Genomic DNA, 18,092 nt, shown 5'->3' on the forward strand with positions numbered 1-18,092 from the left:
GGTTTTCTTCTCTCTGAAACCTATCAAAAAGTTGAAATCAGTTCTCTTGTTTTGCAATTTTCTAAAGGGCGAAAGAGGCCTGCCTGGCCCTGCTGGACTGACTGGAGAAACGGGAGTAGGGTTGCCTGGCCCCAAGGTAAAAATGCCAATCATATAGCCTACTGTGCAAAAGGACAGCTGCTGAAATAATATATGGCTGGATTAAAAAAAACAACCAAAAAACAACTTAAAACAAGGATAAATGATGTCTTTGTAATACCTGAAAGGTATTCTGGATGTAGTTCAAATACATTCATACTATTAAAAGGGGGGGGGGAGGGAACACACAGAATGGTGTAACTCTTAGTAGTTTATTGGTAATAAAATTTGACATATCTAGAGAGACAGAGGGGCAAATGAAGTTATTATTACTGGTATCAGATTTGTTTTACTTCCCTCTAGTCTTCTTAATATCAACTGTATTAAATCAAAGAATGCAGCTTCATTTCAGTGTCCATAATTTTGTTCAAATCCAAACATAACATATTTTTTTCTGAAGGGTGACATTGGTTTAACAGGGAGACCAGGCCCTGTTGGGCCACCTGGAGTTGGAGAACCAGGTTTACCGGTATGTACTGTGCATGGGGAGATCACACAGGGGGGAAATCCCTTAGTAATAAATAATTGCACCTTTATATGCAAAAATCAGTGCACATTAAAGGAAAGAGTGGCTCTGATCCACTAAAGGTTTGGTTCCTGGTTCTTTACTTTTTTCAGCCTTTCTTATTCAGCTTCTCTTACAAGTTCTTTCCAAAGTAGTTATCTCTTTAATGGAGATGATCTGCAACTCTGTGTTCCAGATCTTTCACCTCGTTCTCTTTCTGATTGCTTTCTTGTTTCTTCTGTGCTGTGTAATCTCACCCCATTTGTGTATCTGGTTTGTGGACATCCTTCTATTATCCCTCCATGTCTTTCTTTGGCTCAGATGGAACGGGAGTGTGATTGTAGAAGAATAAGAGATACCTCTTGGTCTTTTCATTCTTTTATCTGAGCAACTGCCAACTCTTGTTCTCGATGTCTTTAAGCTGTGTTCTTTCCTTCCATTTTCCATTTGTGTTTTTGTCTTCCATCTATGGAAACTATGACCACTGTGTTAATTCTATCATGTCTCTTGACTATGGTGATGCCCTCTGTTGTAGTTTCCTGTCTCCCACCTTCTTCTTCTTGACTTGTTTGTTCTCCTTTTCTATAGCATGTTCATTTTCAGTTCCCTTTTTGGGGGGATGGGGTGTCTACAAATGTTTACACTTTACTCATCCAGTTTCAGGAGTAGCCAATATGTGGACCTCCAAATACTGCTGGTCTCCAAGTCCCATCACAGTTGATTATTGGCCACACTGACTGAGGCTGATGGGAGTTGGACTCCCAACAATATCCAGAGGGCACCACATTGGCAACCTCCAAATTTCTTGTTCATATTTATACATCCACTTACCTGCTTCATTCTGAGATAGTTTCTAACTTTTCGTAGTAAATACAAACATAACTTTAGAAGTGAGAATGAAACATACTAATTAGCAAAAGGATCCTGGTAGTTCTTCAGTTATACTGGCAGTGCCAGCCGCCCATTTTGTATACCACTTGCGGGGTGGGGGTTTGTTGCTTACAATCAACACAGTATATACATTTTATGAAATAAATTTTAAACATTCATCTGCAGGGAAATACTGAGTTTGTTTTAGGAAGGGGGTTCGTCTCAACTTATGCAAAGCTATAATATTTCCTACTAGATGTGGCCTACACTCTGTGTGAGTTTCCAGCACCATAGAACATGTGTATGTCATCAGCATCCTCTGCAATGCATCTAGAACAGGGTTTCCTGAACTTGGGTGTCCATCTGTTTTGAGGCTATAACTCCCATCATCCCTAGCTAGCGGGACCAGTGGTCAGGGATGATGGGAATTGTAGTCCCAAGACAGCTGGAGACACAAGTTTGGGAAACCCTGCTCTAGGGGTTCTGTCAAACACACACACACAATATCCTCAGCAAACAAGACAATATGGAAATAATTCCCTAGAATGTGTGCAAATGACTGCATCTGTTTTAAAAGACTTGCTTAACTTTAAGCTTGAGTGAGCCCATAAAGAATCTATTATTAAAGTTGATCTTATACTTGACTGCATTTTCAGGCTTTTACAGGGTAAACCTTGCAGGCTCACATGTTTAAGCCTTTCTTTAATGGTGCCGGGAGCGGGGGGACTCCTAGCATAATCCAGTAAAACTTGTTATACCTGGAGTTCATAGCTGTCTGCTGTTTGATGTATCATGAAAAAAGCTACTTTTGCTTTTCACAAATATAGCATTACTTTAGCAATTTAGGGCAGGTTGAGACTAGGCTCCAAACCACAAAGATGTATGAAGATCCTACTTTGATTGATTTGCTATTGATTTCCAGAATTTTGCTTTCAAAAACATTTTTACAGGGGCCTCAAGGACCGCAAGGTATTCAGGGAGAAAGAGGATCTCCAGGAGAAGGGCTTCCAGGACCAAAGGTACAAAATAGTTTTGCTTTAAAAGTGCCATGGCATATAAACGACCTTTAAAGTGTTTGTGCAAGCCCATTTCCAAACTTGGAATTATCAAAACGTACATAGATATGTGTTGCTTTTCATTGTAACCCAGTCCTCAGAACCTGCACGCTGTAGCTGGAGACCTGTTCAACATCAATAACAACTTTAGCACTTAGGCTGTGGACACACTCCCATTTATTCTGCGTTCAGTGCTCTCCCACCACAGTTTTGGGAAGCCATGTGCATACAACATTAGCCACAGTAAGAATCTAAGATTGTACAGTGACATAGGCCATAAAAGAGCTGTCCCACTCCATTCAGTCAAGCTGCATCAGCTCTGGGCTTATATTTTTCTTTTCTTTTTTCAACTGTTTTTATTTATTCTCATGGTACAGAAGACAAATTCTGAGAAAACAATTGTTACAACAATCTGGACTTATATTTCTTAACCAAGTGGAGGGAGGAAGCTGGATTAAAAGATAGAGTCAAGCTCCCCACTCCCCAGAACGACCTAGGGCATGCTCCAAGAAGAGGGTAAGAGGTAAACAAAGCTGTTATGCATTATGGCAAGGCTGGGCAGTCTTCAGACTTGAAGGATCTACTTTGTTTTTTACTACAACCTCAAGGTCCACCAGTCAGACCTGGGTGCAAAGTAGTGGTTTGGAGTGGAGGCTTTGAGGACATAGAGTTAAGGAACAAGGTGCCTCGGAACACATGTTCAACCCAGGAATTTGTTTTCAGAGCTGAGTCTGGGCTTACAATCTGGCCCTACCCAAATCTAGTCCTGGTTTCCCCTTCAAGCTTTCTTTATCTGCACAGCCTAATTTAGGCAGTGGGAAGAAGCTCCCCCCCCCCTTGCTATTGTTCAGACCATAATTCCTATTGATCTGTTACAAATCACCCTGAGATTCCCCAGTAGATTAGGATCTATCTACCTTTTGCCCACCTGTGGGAAGCTTCATTTGCATGAGTGCTGTGGTTCCACAGGAATGCTCACATCCCTAATGGTTTTACAGTGGTACCTCGGGTTACAGACGCTTCAGGTTACAGACTCCGCTAACCCAGAAATAGTACCTCGGGTTAAGAACTTTGCTTCAGGATGGAAACAGAAATTGCATGACTACAGCGCGGCGGCAGCAGTGGGAGGCCCCATTAGCTAAAGTGGTACCTCAGGTTAAGAACAGTTTCAGGTTAAGAACGGACCTCCAGAATGAATTAAGTACTTAACCCTAGGTACCACTGTATTATCATATCTTATAGCATCTTTGGTATGTTTTTATTTTTGTCAACTGTTTATGACCCATTCTTCACCCCTAAGTCACCAGACAGGGTACACTTGCACATTAAAACCACAAGTAAAGCATATAAAGCCAGAACCAACAATTACTATTTCAAATCAATATGATTAGGAATGCAGCCAGTAGCAGGAAAAAAGAAAAATTCAGCTCATCTCTCTTTTTATATATAAAGCTGAACACGCCTGTAGAAATCAAACCATTCCTGGGAAGATATGAAGCAATTGCTTCCCTGCGAACACACAGCAACACTTCACAACAGCTTAGTGAAGTAAAGAATGCATTAACAAACTGAAACTACAAAGGAGATTTAAACAGGCAGAACAAATGTAATTAACCAATCTGGCATTTAGCCAGAACTCCACTGTTAATAGAACTTAGTTCTTCAGAAAGGCAAGGATGAAATGTCAACAGATATATGTAAGGCTTCTCATACATCTTTGTACATTCAAGTGTTTTCTTATCTAGGCAAATTATAATGTTACATTTCCCGCTTTTAAACAAAATCAAACCTGTCAAAAGGAAGAACCAAACATTTGGCCTGTTTTCAAGATTGACGGGTACTATTTTAAAACAAGAAGTTTCAAAATATATAAAAGAAGTATTAGAAGCAAAAGATTGTTCCTTGTTGATACTAATCAACAGCCTGATCCAGCTGGGGTAATGTGGTTGAGGAAAAGGGGGGTTTCTCCACCCACATCTCTGGCTACATCAAGAACACAATGTGCAAAGGAATAGGAAGATAGTGGTGGATCTCTGTATCCAGTGGCTTGTGTGGTAGATAAGGCATTGGGTTGAATCCTTAGTCTGTTTCCAGGGGTGCAGTGAGTTGGTGCATCACCCCTGTCCTTGAGCAGGTGCAAAATCTCAGGGTACCCTGGTAAATGGATCTGCATGGAAGCTTATGTCCTGAAGCCATATGGAGAGTGAACGGGCCTTAGAATTTCCAATGGTGGCCTGGGGGTAGGGCAGCTTAGTTGACCTGCATCTTGAAGTGACATGACCCTGTCCAAAACTCCAGCCATCTTGTAGGAGTCTGATACAGAATACACACCCAGCACCTTAAGCCAAAGCCTATCTACATTTGTAATCTATAAAGTTGTGACTAATGCTCAAGTTTAAGATGTTTTCCCAATTTGTTCCACCTGTTCGCCGCCTCAGCCTTCCGTCCCCAGGAGCACATTGCACATGGGTCTGCAACACACAGTGCTTAACAGAGAGTTGGTACTTTCAGTTTTAGCAGGACTAATCACCTGTCTGAGACCTTTTAACTCTTTTCCCTTATGGAGGGTGTCGAAGCGGAAGAAAATTCAGGCTCCTCCCCTCCCTAGGCAGGTGATAGTGCTGTTGGCCATCTGCAGTTTTAAATTACTGGAAACCACTCTGGTTTCACAAAAAAATGGTGAGTCTAAGCACCTTAAATAAATAACAATATTTTCCACTATAAGAGAGCATAACATTGCCAAAAAGCATGCAATAGGTGAATCATGATCTTTATGTAAATAAATCATATACATTAAGAAAGCCATGCTTGTTATATGGCAAGCGCTGAATACTTCCCATCAATATGGAGAATTCAGGACCAGAACATAAACATTTGAAATGGAAAGAAGATAAATCATTTTATTCATCTCTTTGTAATGACTTTCAAATTCAACAGTGATCTCATCAGGTGGGCGGGGAACTCTCTTTGATGCACAAGAGAAAATCAACTCCAAGCACTGCCTTTTGCATTCTCAGTATTTTTGAATTATATCCTTACATTGCCAGCAATCAGTCCATTTGTACTTTAAGGATAAAGCACAGATCACATTTTCTAACCTCTATGCGATTTTGTCTTTCCATACAGGGAGATCGTGGCTTTGAAGGTCCAAAGGGACCCCGAGGCCAACCAGGCATTGGCATAAAGGGTGAAAAGGTGAGCAGTAAATATGCCAGGGGATTTGCAAAGTCTAAATGACCTGTGACTGATACTAGTCACAAAGAGTGTAATGAAGCAAAATAAAGAATTTGCTTTTTCAATGGTGATTGAACAATACTGTAGTTTCTCAGATAGATTTATGCCCAGTAAACTACCCAAAGCCCATTTTAACATCTCTTCATAGTAAAGTGTGAGATGAAATAAGAAGGGTTTCATTCTGTGGGAAAGTTAAGTTCTGGGGTACAAAAAGAAAAGAAGACTGTACACGTTCCTTACTGTGCCGGAGACAGCATCTATAAAAGGCTGGCATTTAATGCGTCCTAAGAAAATATAGCATACATTTGTCAACGTCTCTGTACTGAGACTATGCCAATGGCTTCGAAGGAGCTGGTCCAAATTGTACCCAGTGAATATTTACAGCACAATCCTATATGTGTCTATTATAACTAAGTTTCAATTAGTTCAGTGGGGCTTACTCCTGGGTATCGGATTGCAGCCTAAGTAACTTGCATTTATATTTTGTATTAAGTAACAATGCTTTGTTTATAAGGGTGAAATTGGCCCGCCTGGTTTGCCTGGGCCTATTGGATTACCTGGTGTTGGACTTCAAGGAGAGAAGGTGAGTTTTGGTGCTTGCAGGTATTTAAAAATTGCTTAAGCCTTGCTTAGGGAACTCTTTCTCCAGGATTCATTTTCTGACATCTTCTCTTCTCTAGGGAGTAGAAGGCCCCAAAGGACCACCAGGGCCAAGAGGGCCACCTGGACAGGGATTGCCCGGACCAAAGGTGAGCCAAGTCAGTGTTGGGTTTAATTCTGTGATTGGTCTGCAGGACAGCAGACTCTGATTGGCTGGAGGCTTTAGTCAGCTGGGAGCTGGCTGTGATGAGCAAGATAGTTGAAATCTGACAACTGGAGAAGTTGAAGGAAAAAGTAGCTCTGAAGGAGTCTCCCCCTGTGTTTTATTTATCCTTCTATCATGTATTATTGAGTGTTACCAGTTTCTTTTCGCACCAGGTTCCATGTGCTTTCTTTCAGTCACTCTGCTGACAACCAGAACTGCAACTGCTTGATTTTTAAATAACTATGTGGGATTTTGGCAGAAATCCCCACCAAGCAAACTTCTTGCATGTGGGCAGTGTAATCAACAACAAATGTGGTTGGGAGTGGAGTTTGGGTATAACAAGAAACCACAGTAACTTGAAAACTGAAGTGAAAGCCTCCGTTTTCCCTCTTTCTCAGCCATGCTGGGCTCATGCACATAAAACTAAACCGTAGCTTAGTGTGATATGGAAGCCCTGCCAAGGTGTTCAGGATTTTATTTTTACCATTTCAATTTTGCCAAGTATATAGTGGTTTAAATGGTGCTGCTCTCTACTGATGTACTCCCATCGTCTCTCTCTGAAGACGGAATAAGCTGAGCAGATGTTTTTTATGTTGCTCAAGCATTTCATATCGTTTTGTTTTGTTTAAGGGTGATCAAGGTTTACCAGGAGAAACTGGAGCTCCGGGAGAAAGAGGTCTTGGAGAACCTGGAGCAAAGGTAAAGTAGCATTCTAAAAGCTGTATATTAAAACTGTATAAAACTGCATTATAATAAGGCATTTAATTATTTTTGCATTGCATAAGTAGCCCCCGCGTATTTAAAGTTCAAGGACTTAATTCTATTGTATATTTAGGAGAACTGAGTACCAGGGATTACAGAAACAGGAGAGAGAGGGAAAGGCTTTCAACAGCTACCGGTTCACAATGGCTATATATTGCCTCAAATATCAAAGGCAATGTAGATCATTTGCTGGGAATCGCAAGTGAGGAGAATGCTGCTGTGCTTGTGTCTTACTTGCGTGTTGAGTCCCACAGTGCCACCCCCAAAAATAATTCACACTGCACACTTCAATTTTTGTTTAAGTTTTTGGCATAATTTTGGCCACAACTTTATTCAAATACAAAAAATGTGAGTGGTTGCTTAGGCATTGGTTATGACTATCTGTCCTTGCCCCCCAAGGACAGAGCTGGCACTTCCGGGCACCACCGGAAGCCAGCATGGGAAACAAGTATTGGGGAGAAGTGAGGATGGGAATCAGTCCAACACCTCTCACCCTCATGTTCCGGTGGGGCTTGCACGGCCCAAGTCCGGCTCCACGGACAAGGACGAAAGAATGGCAAGCCCCTGGATTCCTTTAACGGAATTCCCTTTCCGCATCATTTGGAGGGGTAGGCACTTACCCCTCCAAGCACCAATTAACCAATGCCTAACCGCCAACCTTACAAGTTGTGACGATTTGCTACGCAGTAGGCAAAAACCAAATGGCACCGCCAATCAGCCAAATGGCAAAATTCCTACCAGGCCCCCATTCAAAGGTGGACGACCCCATGACAGGCATAGCAAGATCAATGAACCAAGAACCACCCTATAAAAGGGAGGGGGGCGGGTGATCCGGCGCAAAACGGCCAAGAGGACGTCCCATCGCCTGGCCTCTGTATTTAAAGCCTCTGACCCCTCCTCCGAATTGGCAACAATCAAAATTCCCCAGCAACCCAATTAACCTCTTAAAGGCTAGGGTTCCACCAAATTTGCCTAGTCATGACAGGGTGGCCTGTTCCCCCAACCGCAACACGTGCTCTCTGTTAGGGAGAACACGCTTTGTCAGCTTCCAAGAGGCATCTGGGTGGCCACTGAGAAAGCAAAATGCTGGACTAGACGGGCCTTTGGTCTGATCCAGTTGGGCTCTATTTGTGTCCTTAACTTTCCATTTCTCGTTGACATTAGGGGGAACCAGGTTCTTCAGGACTAGCAGGTCTACCTGGCCTGCCAGGAGAAGATGGAGCACCAGGCCAAAAGGTTTGCTTATTTTATTTGAGCGTGTCTGTTTCTAAAATTAAAAGAATTACTGTAAATGCCATTTGGCAAATCTAGGCTGGTTTCATCTATAGCCAAGGGATTAGTTCTGTGTGATGTGATGCGTTGGACACACTCACATGATAACACCTAGAGAAAGGGATGGAAGGATCTGCCAATTTCAGTTCTCTCGGTTCCTCATTTTCTTTCAATTTTAAATTCCCTTGTCCAGATTCCTGCAGCAATTTGAAATTATTATTTTCAAAAATCCTCAGCATTTAATGTGAATTTCTCCTAGTAGACACATTTTTATGCAGTTTTGCAAAACACTCAAATTTTTGCAAGCAATTTTCTTCATATAAATAATTTTGGTATGCTAGTTTCACTAACATAGATATTCTCCTAATAATATACAGAGTTGTTGTTGTTGTCCTGCTTTTGTTGCCCTGTGGTGCAAAAGTGCCCCTCCTGACAGCAAAAATGCGGCAACACTGGGGAAGCATCGAAGAACAACAGATAAAATGGAATGATATGTGAATGGCCCAGTATAAATTCACTGCTAATTCTCTATTATTGCATGAATGACACATTGCAGAATACGCCTGCAAAAACACACACACAAAAACCCACCAGTCTGGAGGGGCCTTTAATGAGTCCTTGGTGAAGGGGAGAATTCCAAACAGGGACTTCTTGATTCACAGAGCAATATTTTAGCCGCTGAATTGCACCAATATATACAATGATATGCTACCACATTATCATTTTTTCTTTTGCAGGGAGAACCAGGATTACCTGGCCCCCGTGGTCCAGAAGGTGCTCCTGGAATTGGCATACAGGGTGAAAAGGCAAGAATTTATTTATAATTGTCATGAAATTATGTGTGCTTTTTATTACCTTCTCTGAGAAAGTTAAAGTAGCTTTTGTATAAAGCAGCTTTTTCAACTTTTTCCTAGGGTGATCAAGGTCAAAGAGGTATACGTGGATTATCAGGACCAACTGGAGTGCCAGGACCTGCAGGGGCTAAAGTATTATTATTATTATTATTATTATTATTATTATTATTATTATTATTATTATTAAATTAATTTTATTACCACGTCTGGTGTCAGAAGTTGGTGTGGTGGAGCAGTTGCCAAGGGAGGAAAGGCAACAGCCCCTCCAGAAGTCCCTTTTATTATGCATTTGTAATTATTTGTGCTCATGAAATTACCTGGATGGCAATAGGCGATGCCACTTTCAGTACTGTTTGCTACTGCAAATGTTTTGTGGTGCTTCCTTTTTTTATCAGTACTTGTTCCATATTTTTCTTTTTTAAAAAAAATAAAAATACTTTTTATAGGGGGTTTTGTGTTACAAAGCAAACAGGTAAACAGGGAATGGTACATCTATTGTCTCCACTTTCAATTCATGGTCTTTCTCACAGTTCCTTTACGTTTGATGAGAGACATTTTTTTCATAGACATCTTGCAGTTAGGGGAGAGGGGAGAAAGATGGGGATATTGGTCTTTCACTCTTTTGCCTATTCTTAGTGTAGTGGGGGGGTGTCACATCACATGGGTAGGTTCTTTGTTTATGTATTCATTTATTTTTATTGATATTGCGAGAGGTTAGGGGTTCCCGAGCTTGGTTGGTTCTGTTTAGTTGATTGCGGAGTGGCTGATTTGTGTGAGGGAGGTGGGCTAGGTTGTTGGCTCAGGTGAGCCATATTGATTTTTATGCTCTTGGAGGGGATGGGTCATTGTTCTGTTGTGCTGTGTATGTAGTAAAGGTGAACCACACTGGGGTGAACGCAAAAATGCCCCACAAGAGAGCAACAGTGGTGTGACTTGGGGAAGCGTTGGTGAACAGCGGATTAAGTGGATGTGTGGTGTGTGGATGGGTCAGTATAAATCTGCCATTAATGCAGGATTATTGTGCCAATAAGAGAAGTTTCAGAATAGACTCACAAAAACAACCCACCTATCTAGAAAGGCCCACAGTGAAAACAGAGCCCTCACTAAACCATGGGCTCATCCTGAATTCATTTTATGTGGCATTTCAAGGCATAGGTCTGCTCTTTCAAGCTCTGTGCTTGACTGATTCCACCCCCCACCCCCACCAGCCCTGGCGCTTCCCCTGGGAAAACTTGCTCTTTACTGCTGAATTGAACTAATGGCAATCTGCAAAAAACCTGATTTGTTGTTTGTTCTGATTGGCGTCAAAGAGTGGGTTTTCCTGGAGAAAGAAACAGGAGGGAGGTGAGAGCTCTTGGATATGAATTTTAAAGCTCAGACCCGCGTCAAGAACATGCAGGGCAAAAGAAGTAAGGGTGGATGAGCCCTTAGGAGCATAGCTGTCAACTTTTCCCTTTTCTTGCGAGGAATCCTATTCGGAATAAGGGAATTTCCCTTTTAAAAAGCTTCACATCTCAATGATCTTTTATTAATTTTGTTTTGTTCCTTTACAAAGTCATTGCTGTTGTTGTTGTTTTATAATGGTAGGGTGAACCCGGTACACCTGGGCGTCTTGGAATGCCAGGTCTCCCTGGACGAGCCATTATGGGACCAAAGGTAATGGCCTCATTTCTGTTGCTTCGTAATGTTCAGTCTGGACATAGTAATGGGCCTAGCGATGGTTGCAATTACGACGGTCCTTGAATCCGAGATATTACTGAGCACCAAGTATGGCAAGACTTCTACCAGAAAAGCACTGTCGGGTCAAAACCATTGCAAAATCTGAATGTGGATCATCATGCGTGAACATGCACATGTCTGTGTATGCACTGAAAAAAAGCCAGTCAGAGCTGGCCAAAAGAAAGACCATCTCCACATCATAGAATTAATGTGTGTTCACAAGCATCACCTGCGCATGAGTTGTAATCCATTTCATATGGGAATTTTGTGACATTTGTAGCAGCCCTTAAATAAAGGCAGATTCATTTTTTAAAAGGATAGTACATAATATTCAAAATTCACTTCTCTAGTTGCATATGTATATTTTTGGTTATATATGTGGGTTTTTTTTAATTGAAGGGTGATCTTGGATTACCAGGACCTCCTGGCCCAGTTGGAGAACAGGGAATAGGGATTCCTGGGGCTAAGGTAATAACCAAATCGGTATACTCATTTAAATTCAAAAAACAAATTAAAAAAATAGAAAATGAACATCTAGCAACTAACAACTGTTGAAAAATGTGAACATGTTCTTCTTTTTTTGCAAACAGGGCGATCGTGGGCATCCAGGACCACCGGGACCGTTTGGACCAAAGGGAGATGGGTACCCTGGCCCACCTGTAAGCAAATGCACTTGTGGACATTTTTCAATAATGTGTGCCACCATATTGGGGAATATGGAACATTTGTCATTGCAAAGCAGTTAATAGTTAACCAATTTACTTTCTGATTTCAGGGTCTTCCAGGTCTTCCAGGAGCTCCAGGAGATCAAGGCCCTGAAGGGATTGGGTTACCTGGACCAAAGGTAAAATCTGGTAATTTTAAGTAAAATTATAAAATTATTGTTTCCCAATTAGGAGTTTCGTTTATTCTATTAAAAATGATTGTAGTGTTTTTATCTAATACTGTTGGGAAATGTATATTACAGTTCTTAGCTACATATTACTGCCCTGATATATAAGCTTCACATTTCCGTATATCTCTATCTCTATCTATCATCTATCTATCTACCTTTCACTCTGTGGTGCCTCTTAAACCTTGAATTTTTTATTCTGCTTAATTTGTTCTCCTTAATGATTCCTTCCCACATTGATTGCTTAGCACGATAGAAGTAATAATAAGGATGAAGAAGTAAAACTGGACATTGGGAAAATTTATAAAAATATATATATTTTTAGGGTGATCCCGGTATCAGAGGACCAGCTGGTCTCCCAGGCCCAGCAGGAGAAGGCCTACCAGGGCCTAAAGTAAGTGATAATTACTTCTCAAATTGAAATGTATCTTTTCAGGAATAATTATTACTGTCTCCTTTCCCTCTCTCTCTGCAGCTGTGATAATCTTTGCATTAATTTAGGAATAAATAATAATAAATAACAGGCATTGACAGAGACAAAAAGTTAATCCAAAGTCCTAATTAAATTAATTTGCTGATTTAAATCATCATCATCATAACCACAGGTCAAAGTCAATAGTTCACAAACCACATCATCCACTGACCATTTAGAGCAACTTGGGATATGTGATGTATGGATTGTTGTTTAAAGCAACGATAAAACATATTTATTTAGAAGTAAGTACCACTAAAATCGGGACACGGGTGGCGCTGTGGGTAAAACCTCAGCGCCTAGGACTTGCTGATCGTATGGTCGGCGGTTCGAATCCCTGCGGAGGGGTGAGCTCCCGTCGTTCGGTCCCAGCTCCTGCCCACCTAGCAGTTCGAAAGCACTCTTAAGTGCAAGTAGATAAATAGGGACCGCTTTATAGCGTGTGCTGCGCTGGTGCTGGCTCGCCAGCTGCAGTTTCGTTATGCTGGCCACATGACCCGGAAGTGTCTTCGGACGGCACCGGTTCACGGTCTCTAGAGCGAGATGAGCGAGATGAGCACCCTAGAGTCGGACACGACTGGCCCGTATGGGCAGGGGTACCTTTACCACTAAAATCAAGTGATACTTCTTAGCAGATCTATGGTTAGGATTGAGCTGTAACATACATTGGCTGCCAGCCATGGACTCTCAAGAACCCACTTGTATCTCATAAACATTTTAAGTAGAAGTGACGTGAAATGTGGCAATGATTATCACATTTTGCAGGCATATAAGGATGCTATGCTGTTTCTCTATTCAGGGCAATGTTGGACGACAAGGACCACCTGGAGCCTTGGGACCTCCAGGTGAAGGTATCCAAGGACCAAAGGTATTAACATTTCTTGTATTCAGTTTTACATGCAATTTGGGTTGGGCTCAGTTTTTGGCAATTTAGAGATGTTAAAAACTTTGTTATGGGTTGATATAGATTGGAAAGACAAATAAGACCAAAAGCATTTGCCAAGAAGGTTGTCATTAATCAAGTCTGAAAATCAGAGGTTTGAAGACAATCAGATACCATCATACTGTAGTTCCAACCACAAATGATGGTGGCATCATTCCCATGACCCACTGGGCAGCCTTTGGGTTTCAGGGGGAGTATGATTGCAAAGCTGAAACTAAAAGGAATTTATGGAAGGGGACCACCAGGAGTGGAGCTTGTGGCTTAATTTGACCCAATTTGGCGCAGCTCAGATACAGAAAAGGTTTGACAGATTGATATCTCTTTCTCTGTTCTGTGGGACTGGGGTGCATGGTGGTAGAGCGATTTGTCTGGTTAATTCTGATAATGAATGAGAAGACTCTGTCATGCCAACTAGTTATGCAAACCCCTGAGCAGTCAGCATCCAGAATCTTACACAGACAAGTGACATTCAGCTACCTGAGATTTACGGGTGAGGAACCTGTAGCTTAATGATGAGGAACCTGTGGACCTTCATCATCTCTGATCTTTGGTCATAGAAGATGGAGCTGATGGATCCTGGGTATCTGACAACATATTGAAGGCCACAAGGTGCTGTAGCACTTTGCCACTACCTACTCCATTGGTTTTCGGCTGGTGGGTTGCTGCTCACTACTGATTCATGATCCATGGTGGGTCACAACATCTGTACTACAAACATACATCGTGATGAAAATATTAATATGTGGCACCAAGGAGAACATATGCAGAATTCAGACATGCTAAATTTGCTGGAATGTCTTTCAGTGTAAGCTTATTTATGAACAGGCAGCTCAAATAAAAAACCTTTCCCTTATTTTTTTTTTATTTTTTTTATTTTACTTTTAATCAAATTTGTGTAAGCAATGAAGGTTGATTTAGGGTAGACAATAAATGTCAATGATTCTGCCTTGCCTTCAGGGTGAGCAAGGAATTCAAGGAATGCCAGGACCCCGTGGGGCTCCTGGAGAAGGGCTTCTTGGACCCAAGGTATGGTATCAAAATCTAAAGACAGGTTTCCACCTGTTACCCAGTTTAGCTGTTTGAAGTTACTCGTAATCTATTTAAAACAAAAAAAGCAGTGGAATTAATGTTATGGGCATTTTGAAATATATAGTATGGGAAGAATAGACAATTTTAAATTAAGGGGATTAAATATAGTCATTAATGGCTATGGGTCATGATGACTATTTACTATCTCTAAGGCAAAAGGGTAAAGGACCCCTGGATGGTTAAGTCCAGTCAAAGGCAACTAGGGGGTTGCGGCGCTTCAGGCTGAGGGAGCTGGCGTTTGTCCACAGACAGCTTTCTAGGTCATATGGCCAGCATGAATAAACCGCTTCTGGCGCAACGGAACACCGTGATGGAAGCCAGAGTGCACAGAAACACTGTTTACCTTCCTGCTGCAGTGGTATCTAATTATCTACTTGCACTGGTGTGCTTTCAAACTGCTAGGTTGGCAGAAGCAGGGACAGAGCAACAGGAGCTCACCCTGACCTTCCGATCAACAAGCCCAAGAGGCTCGGTGGTTTAGACCACAGCGCCACCCGCTCTAATATCAGGGACAGTATGTCTCTGAACCCCTGTTGCTGGTGATCACAAGCAAAAGAGATCTATGCTCCCTACCATCTGCTGCCTCTTAGCCTGATTGACAGGTTCCACCAATCAATTCACTCAAAAGGAGTTTCTTCATACCTTGAGCACTTAGAATGGTTGTGATTATTCCAGAAAATCACATCAGTTACATGGCTACTGACTACAATATCATGCTCTAAGTGCCAGAGTTCTCTCCCTTCTACACCCCAGTCTGCTGAGGGTGGAGTGGGGAGTTGGTTCGGTGGATTGGCCAGTTTGGGGGCTTTAATTATGTCTTGATGTGCTAAGTGGTCAAGAAATTAGGATGGATCAGGCCTGTCAAGTCATGCATTGTTGTTTTTTAATGTATGCAATGGGAATTCATATGGTAGAGTCCATTTCTGCTGCAAAATGTAGGGAACTTCCACATAATACTATCTAGTCTTTCCCACCAGTGCATGTTGTTTCAAACAGAGGTGATTAATGTGATGCCTTACGAATGTTGTGTAATTAATTCCAAGGGTGATCGTGGAGCTGCTGGAGAAAGAGGAAGAAAAGGAGAGAAGGGAAATATGGGTGACCCTGGTTCAGCTGGAGAACCTGTATGTAATAATATGCATAAGAAATCATTAATACTTTTTCACTTAAAAACTCATCTAACTACAAATGACACACATTTGAACCCCATGGGAGTGGGAGGAGTGGCACGAAGGGGAACAATTTAGAGCAGGGAAAGCATTAAATACTCCTTTCTCCCAGGAGACTTCTCCTCTCCAAATTCCTTTCCCCACACAAGTATTTGTTGTTGATTGTTTTCTTTTTTTAAACAAACAACCACAACCCTCCTTATGCTGCTTGTTAGTTATAAATTAAAATCATTTAAATACTGCTCTTAATTAAAAAAATCTCAGAATGGTTCATAATCATGCTGTAACAATTTCAACCTTAAAACAGTAGCAAGGAAATCATCCCACAGATTGTTCTAAGAGACTGGTGACTGGGAGTGGCCGCTGGGACCATATAACACCAGTCCTAAAGGATCTTCACTGGCTCCTAGTACGTTTCCCAGCACAATTCAAAGTGTTGGTGCTGACCTTTAAAGCCCTAAATAGCCTTGGCCCTGTGTACCTGAAGGAGTGTCTCCACTCCCATCGTCCAGCCTGAGGTTCTCCTCCAAGGGTCTTCTGCTGGTTCCCTCACTGTGAGAAGCAAAGTTACAGGGAACCAGTCAGAGGGCCTTCTTGGTAGTGGCACCCTTCCTGGGGAATGCCCTCCCTTCAGATGTCAAGGAATTACACCACTTTCAGAAGACATCTGAAGGCAGCCCTGTATCGGGAGGTTTTTAACGCTTTATGTTTTATGTTTTTAGATATTATGTCAGCAGCCCAGAGTGGCTGGGGAAACCTAGCAAGATGAGTGGGGCATAAATAATAAAATGTTATTGTTATTTAATGAATGATTGTCTTTTTAGGGCAGAACCGGAGCAAAGGGCGAGCAAGGTCTAACAGTAAGCAATTAATATTTTTGGAAAGAAACTTCATTTATGCAATATTATCTCAATCTCTGTATGTGTCACTGAGCAGCTGTGAAAGATTTTTTTTTAATGCTTTATTTGAAGAAGGCATATATAGAGAAAGCTCACTGAATATCCAAGTATGTTGTTCAGAGTATTTCTTTATAATACTCCTGGCTATTGGGAAAAGAGGGATAAAGGAGGCCAAATGAAATAAAAATGACATTGTAGACATCACATATTATTTTAAAAAATAAGTCAGAAACCATGGTAGCCATACAACACTAGAAGAAGTCACAAAAATAAAGGAGTGCTTTTGTAGGAAACCGACCAACTATTACCGGTAAATGTGTATTTGTCAAAGTGGTGCTGTAGAGGGAACTGACCTGGGCTGAAGGAGGTACAGATCTCAGTTCCAGGTGTGCTGATGTTGGTGTCTCTGGAGCTCTGTCCAGATAGTACATGGATCTTCACTTTCAGATTTAAGATCAGGATACTTCTTGCTTGGGCTGCTCTGTCTTTAACACCCACAGCTGGATGTCTGGTCCTCCTGCTGAAAGACTGCACTGGTGGACTTTAACCTGCTCACCCACCTTGACTCACCTTTGTGCTAAGTCGGTGGAGGTGCTGTGCTTACTGAGATGGGGATGAGGTGAGGTAAAGTGATAGCAAACGCAGTGGCAACCCCACAAATGCACACACACCTGAAGCTCCCTTGAACTCACCATCTCTGTCCTAGCAAGCAGCAACACTGCCACTAGGGGTGCTCCACTGCACTCCGCACACACAAACAACACAGTGGGACACCAGCACAGTGGGACACCAAAGACATCCTATCTTACATCCTTGGGCAACTCAGGCAAAATGATTTGATGCATACAAAAGCCAATACAGAATTGGTAAAATAATCTTTGGTGAAATGCAGGTGGTGGAAAAGTTGCCTTACTAAAATGTCTCCATTAGGAGAAATAAATTCTATATTTTAAGAAATGTGCTGCAGCATCTGATTGGGATTATAATATTCCCCTGCACACACAAAAGGCAGCCTATGAACTTCCAGGGGTATTCGCATGTACTCTTAAAGCTCCTTAAGCCATGATGCATTGCAGCATTTAAGCATTGACTGAATGGTCCAGTACTTAAGTGCTTAAGCTTCATTGCATGAACAATATTGGCAACAACTCTGATGGTGAAAAATGCCTGAAATCTGAGGCATGCTAGCAGAGGCCGTGGTATAAATTGCTGGGAATAAAGCAGACATCAGATAATGTATATGTGCACTCTTGTCTTTTCTAACCTAGAGAGAAGATATAATTAAATTGATTAAAGAGATATGTGGTAAGTTTTCAACAAGCCTTCTCATTTCAATCTTATGCCTGTTTGTTCTGATCATTTCCTCCTCCCAGAAAATGATTATCGAAACATCTGCAACTCCAAGGGGAAATGA

The 18,092-nt window shown here is 41.7% G+C and overlaps 1 protein-coding gene across 1 annotated transcript in view; it reads left to right on the plus strand.

Moving 5' to 3' along the window:
• The window catches only part of LOC309540320 (uncharacterized protein), a 39,821-nt gene that overhangs the window by 13,281 nt on the left and 8,448 nt on the right, over positions 1 to 18,092 (plus strand). Inside the window, exons 11-30 of the mRNA XM_082237119.1 lie at positions 68 to 136; positions 539 to 607; positions 2,464 to 2,532; positions 5,695 to 5,763; positions 6,317 to 6,385; positions 6,483 to 6,551; positions 7,238 to 7,306; positions 8,534 to 8,605; positions 9,379 to 9,447; positions 9,556 to 9,627; positions 11,083 to 11,151; positions 11,614 to 11,682; positions 11,805 to 11,873; positions 11,990 to 12,058; positions 12,432 to 12,500; positions 13,378 to 13,446; positions 14,479 to 14,547; positions 15,654 to 15,734; positions 16,604 to 16,639; positions 17,947 to 17,983. Of these exons, the coding sequence (XP_082093245.1) occupies positions 68 to 136; positions 539 to 607; positions 2,464 to 2,532; positions 5,695 to 5,763; positions 6,317 to 6,385; positions 6,483 to 6,551; positions 7,238 to 7,306; positions 8,534 to 8,605; positions 9,379 to 9,447; positions 9,556 to 9,627; positions 11,083 to 11,151; positions 11,614 to 11,682; positions 11,805 to 11,873; positions 11,990 to 12,058; positions 12,432 to 12,500; positions 13,378 to 13,446; positions 14,479 to 14,547; positions 15,654 to 15,734; positions 16,604 to 16,639; positions 17,947 to 17,983 (1,333 nt within the window). The remainder of the gene's footprint in view (positions 1 to 67; positions 137 to 538; positions 608 to 2,463; positions 2,533 to 5,694; positions 5,764 to 6,316; positions 6,386 to 6,482; positions 6,552 to 7,237; positions 7,307 to 8,533; positions 8,606 to 9,378; positions 9,448 to 9,555; positions 9,628 to 11,082; positions 11,152 to 11,613; positions 11,683 to 11,804; positions 11,874 to 11,989; positions 12,059 to 12,431; positions 12,501 to 13,377; positions 13,447 to 14,478; positions 14,548 to 15,653; positions 15,735 to 16,603; positions 16,640 to 17,946; positions 17,984 to 18,092) is intronic.

This window comes from Podarcis vaucheri, assembly GCF_965113315.1.
Source record: "Podarcis vaucheri genome assembly, chromosome: 1".
In the NCBI taxonomy this organism is placed as follows: domain Eukaryota; kingdom Metazoa; phylum Chordata; class Lepidosauria; order Squamata; family Lacertidae; genus Podarcis; species Podarcis vaucheri.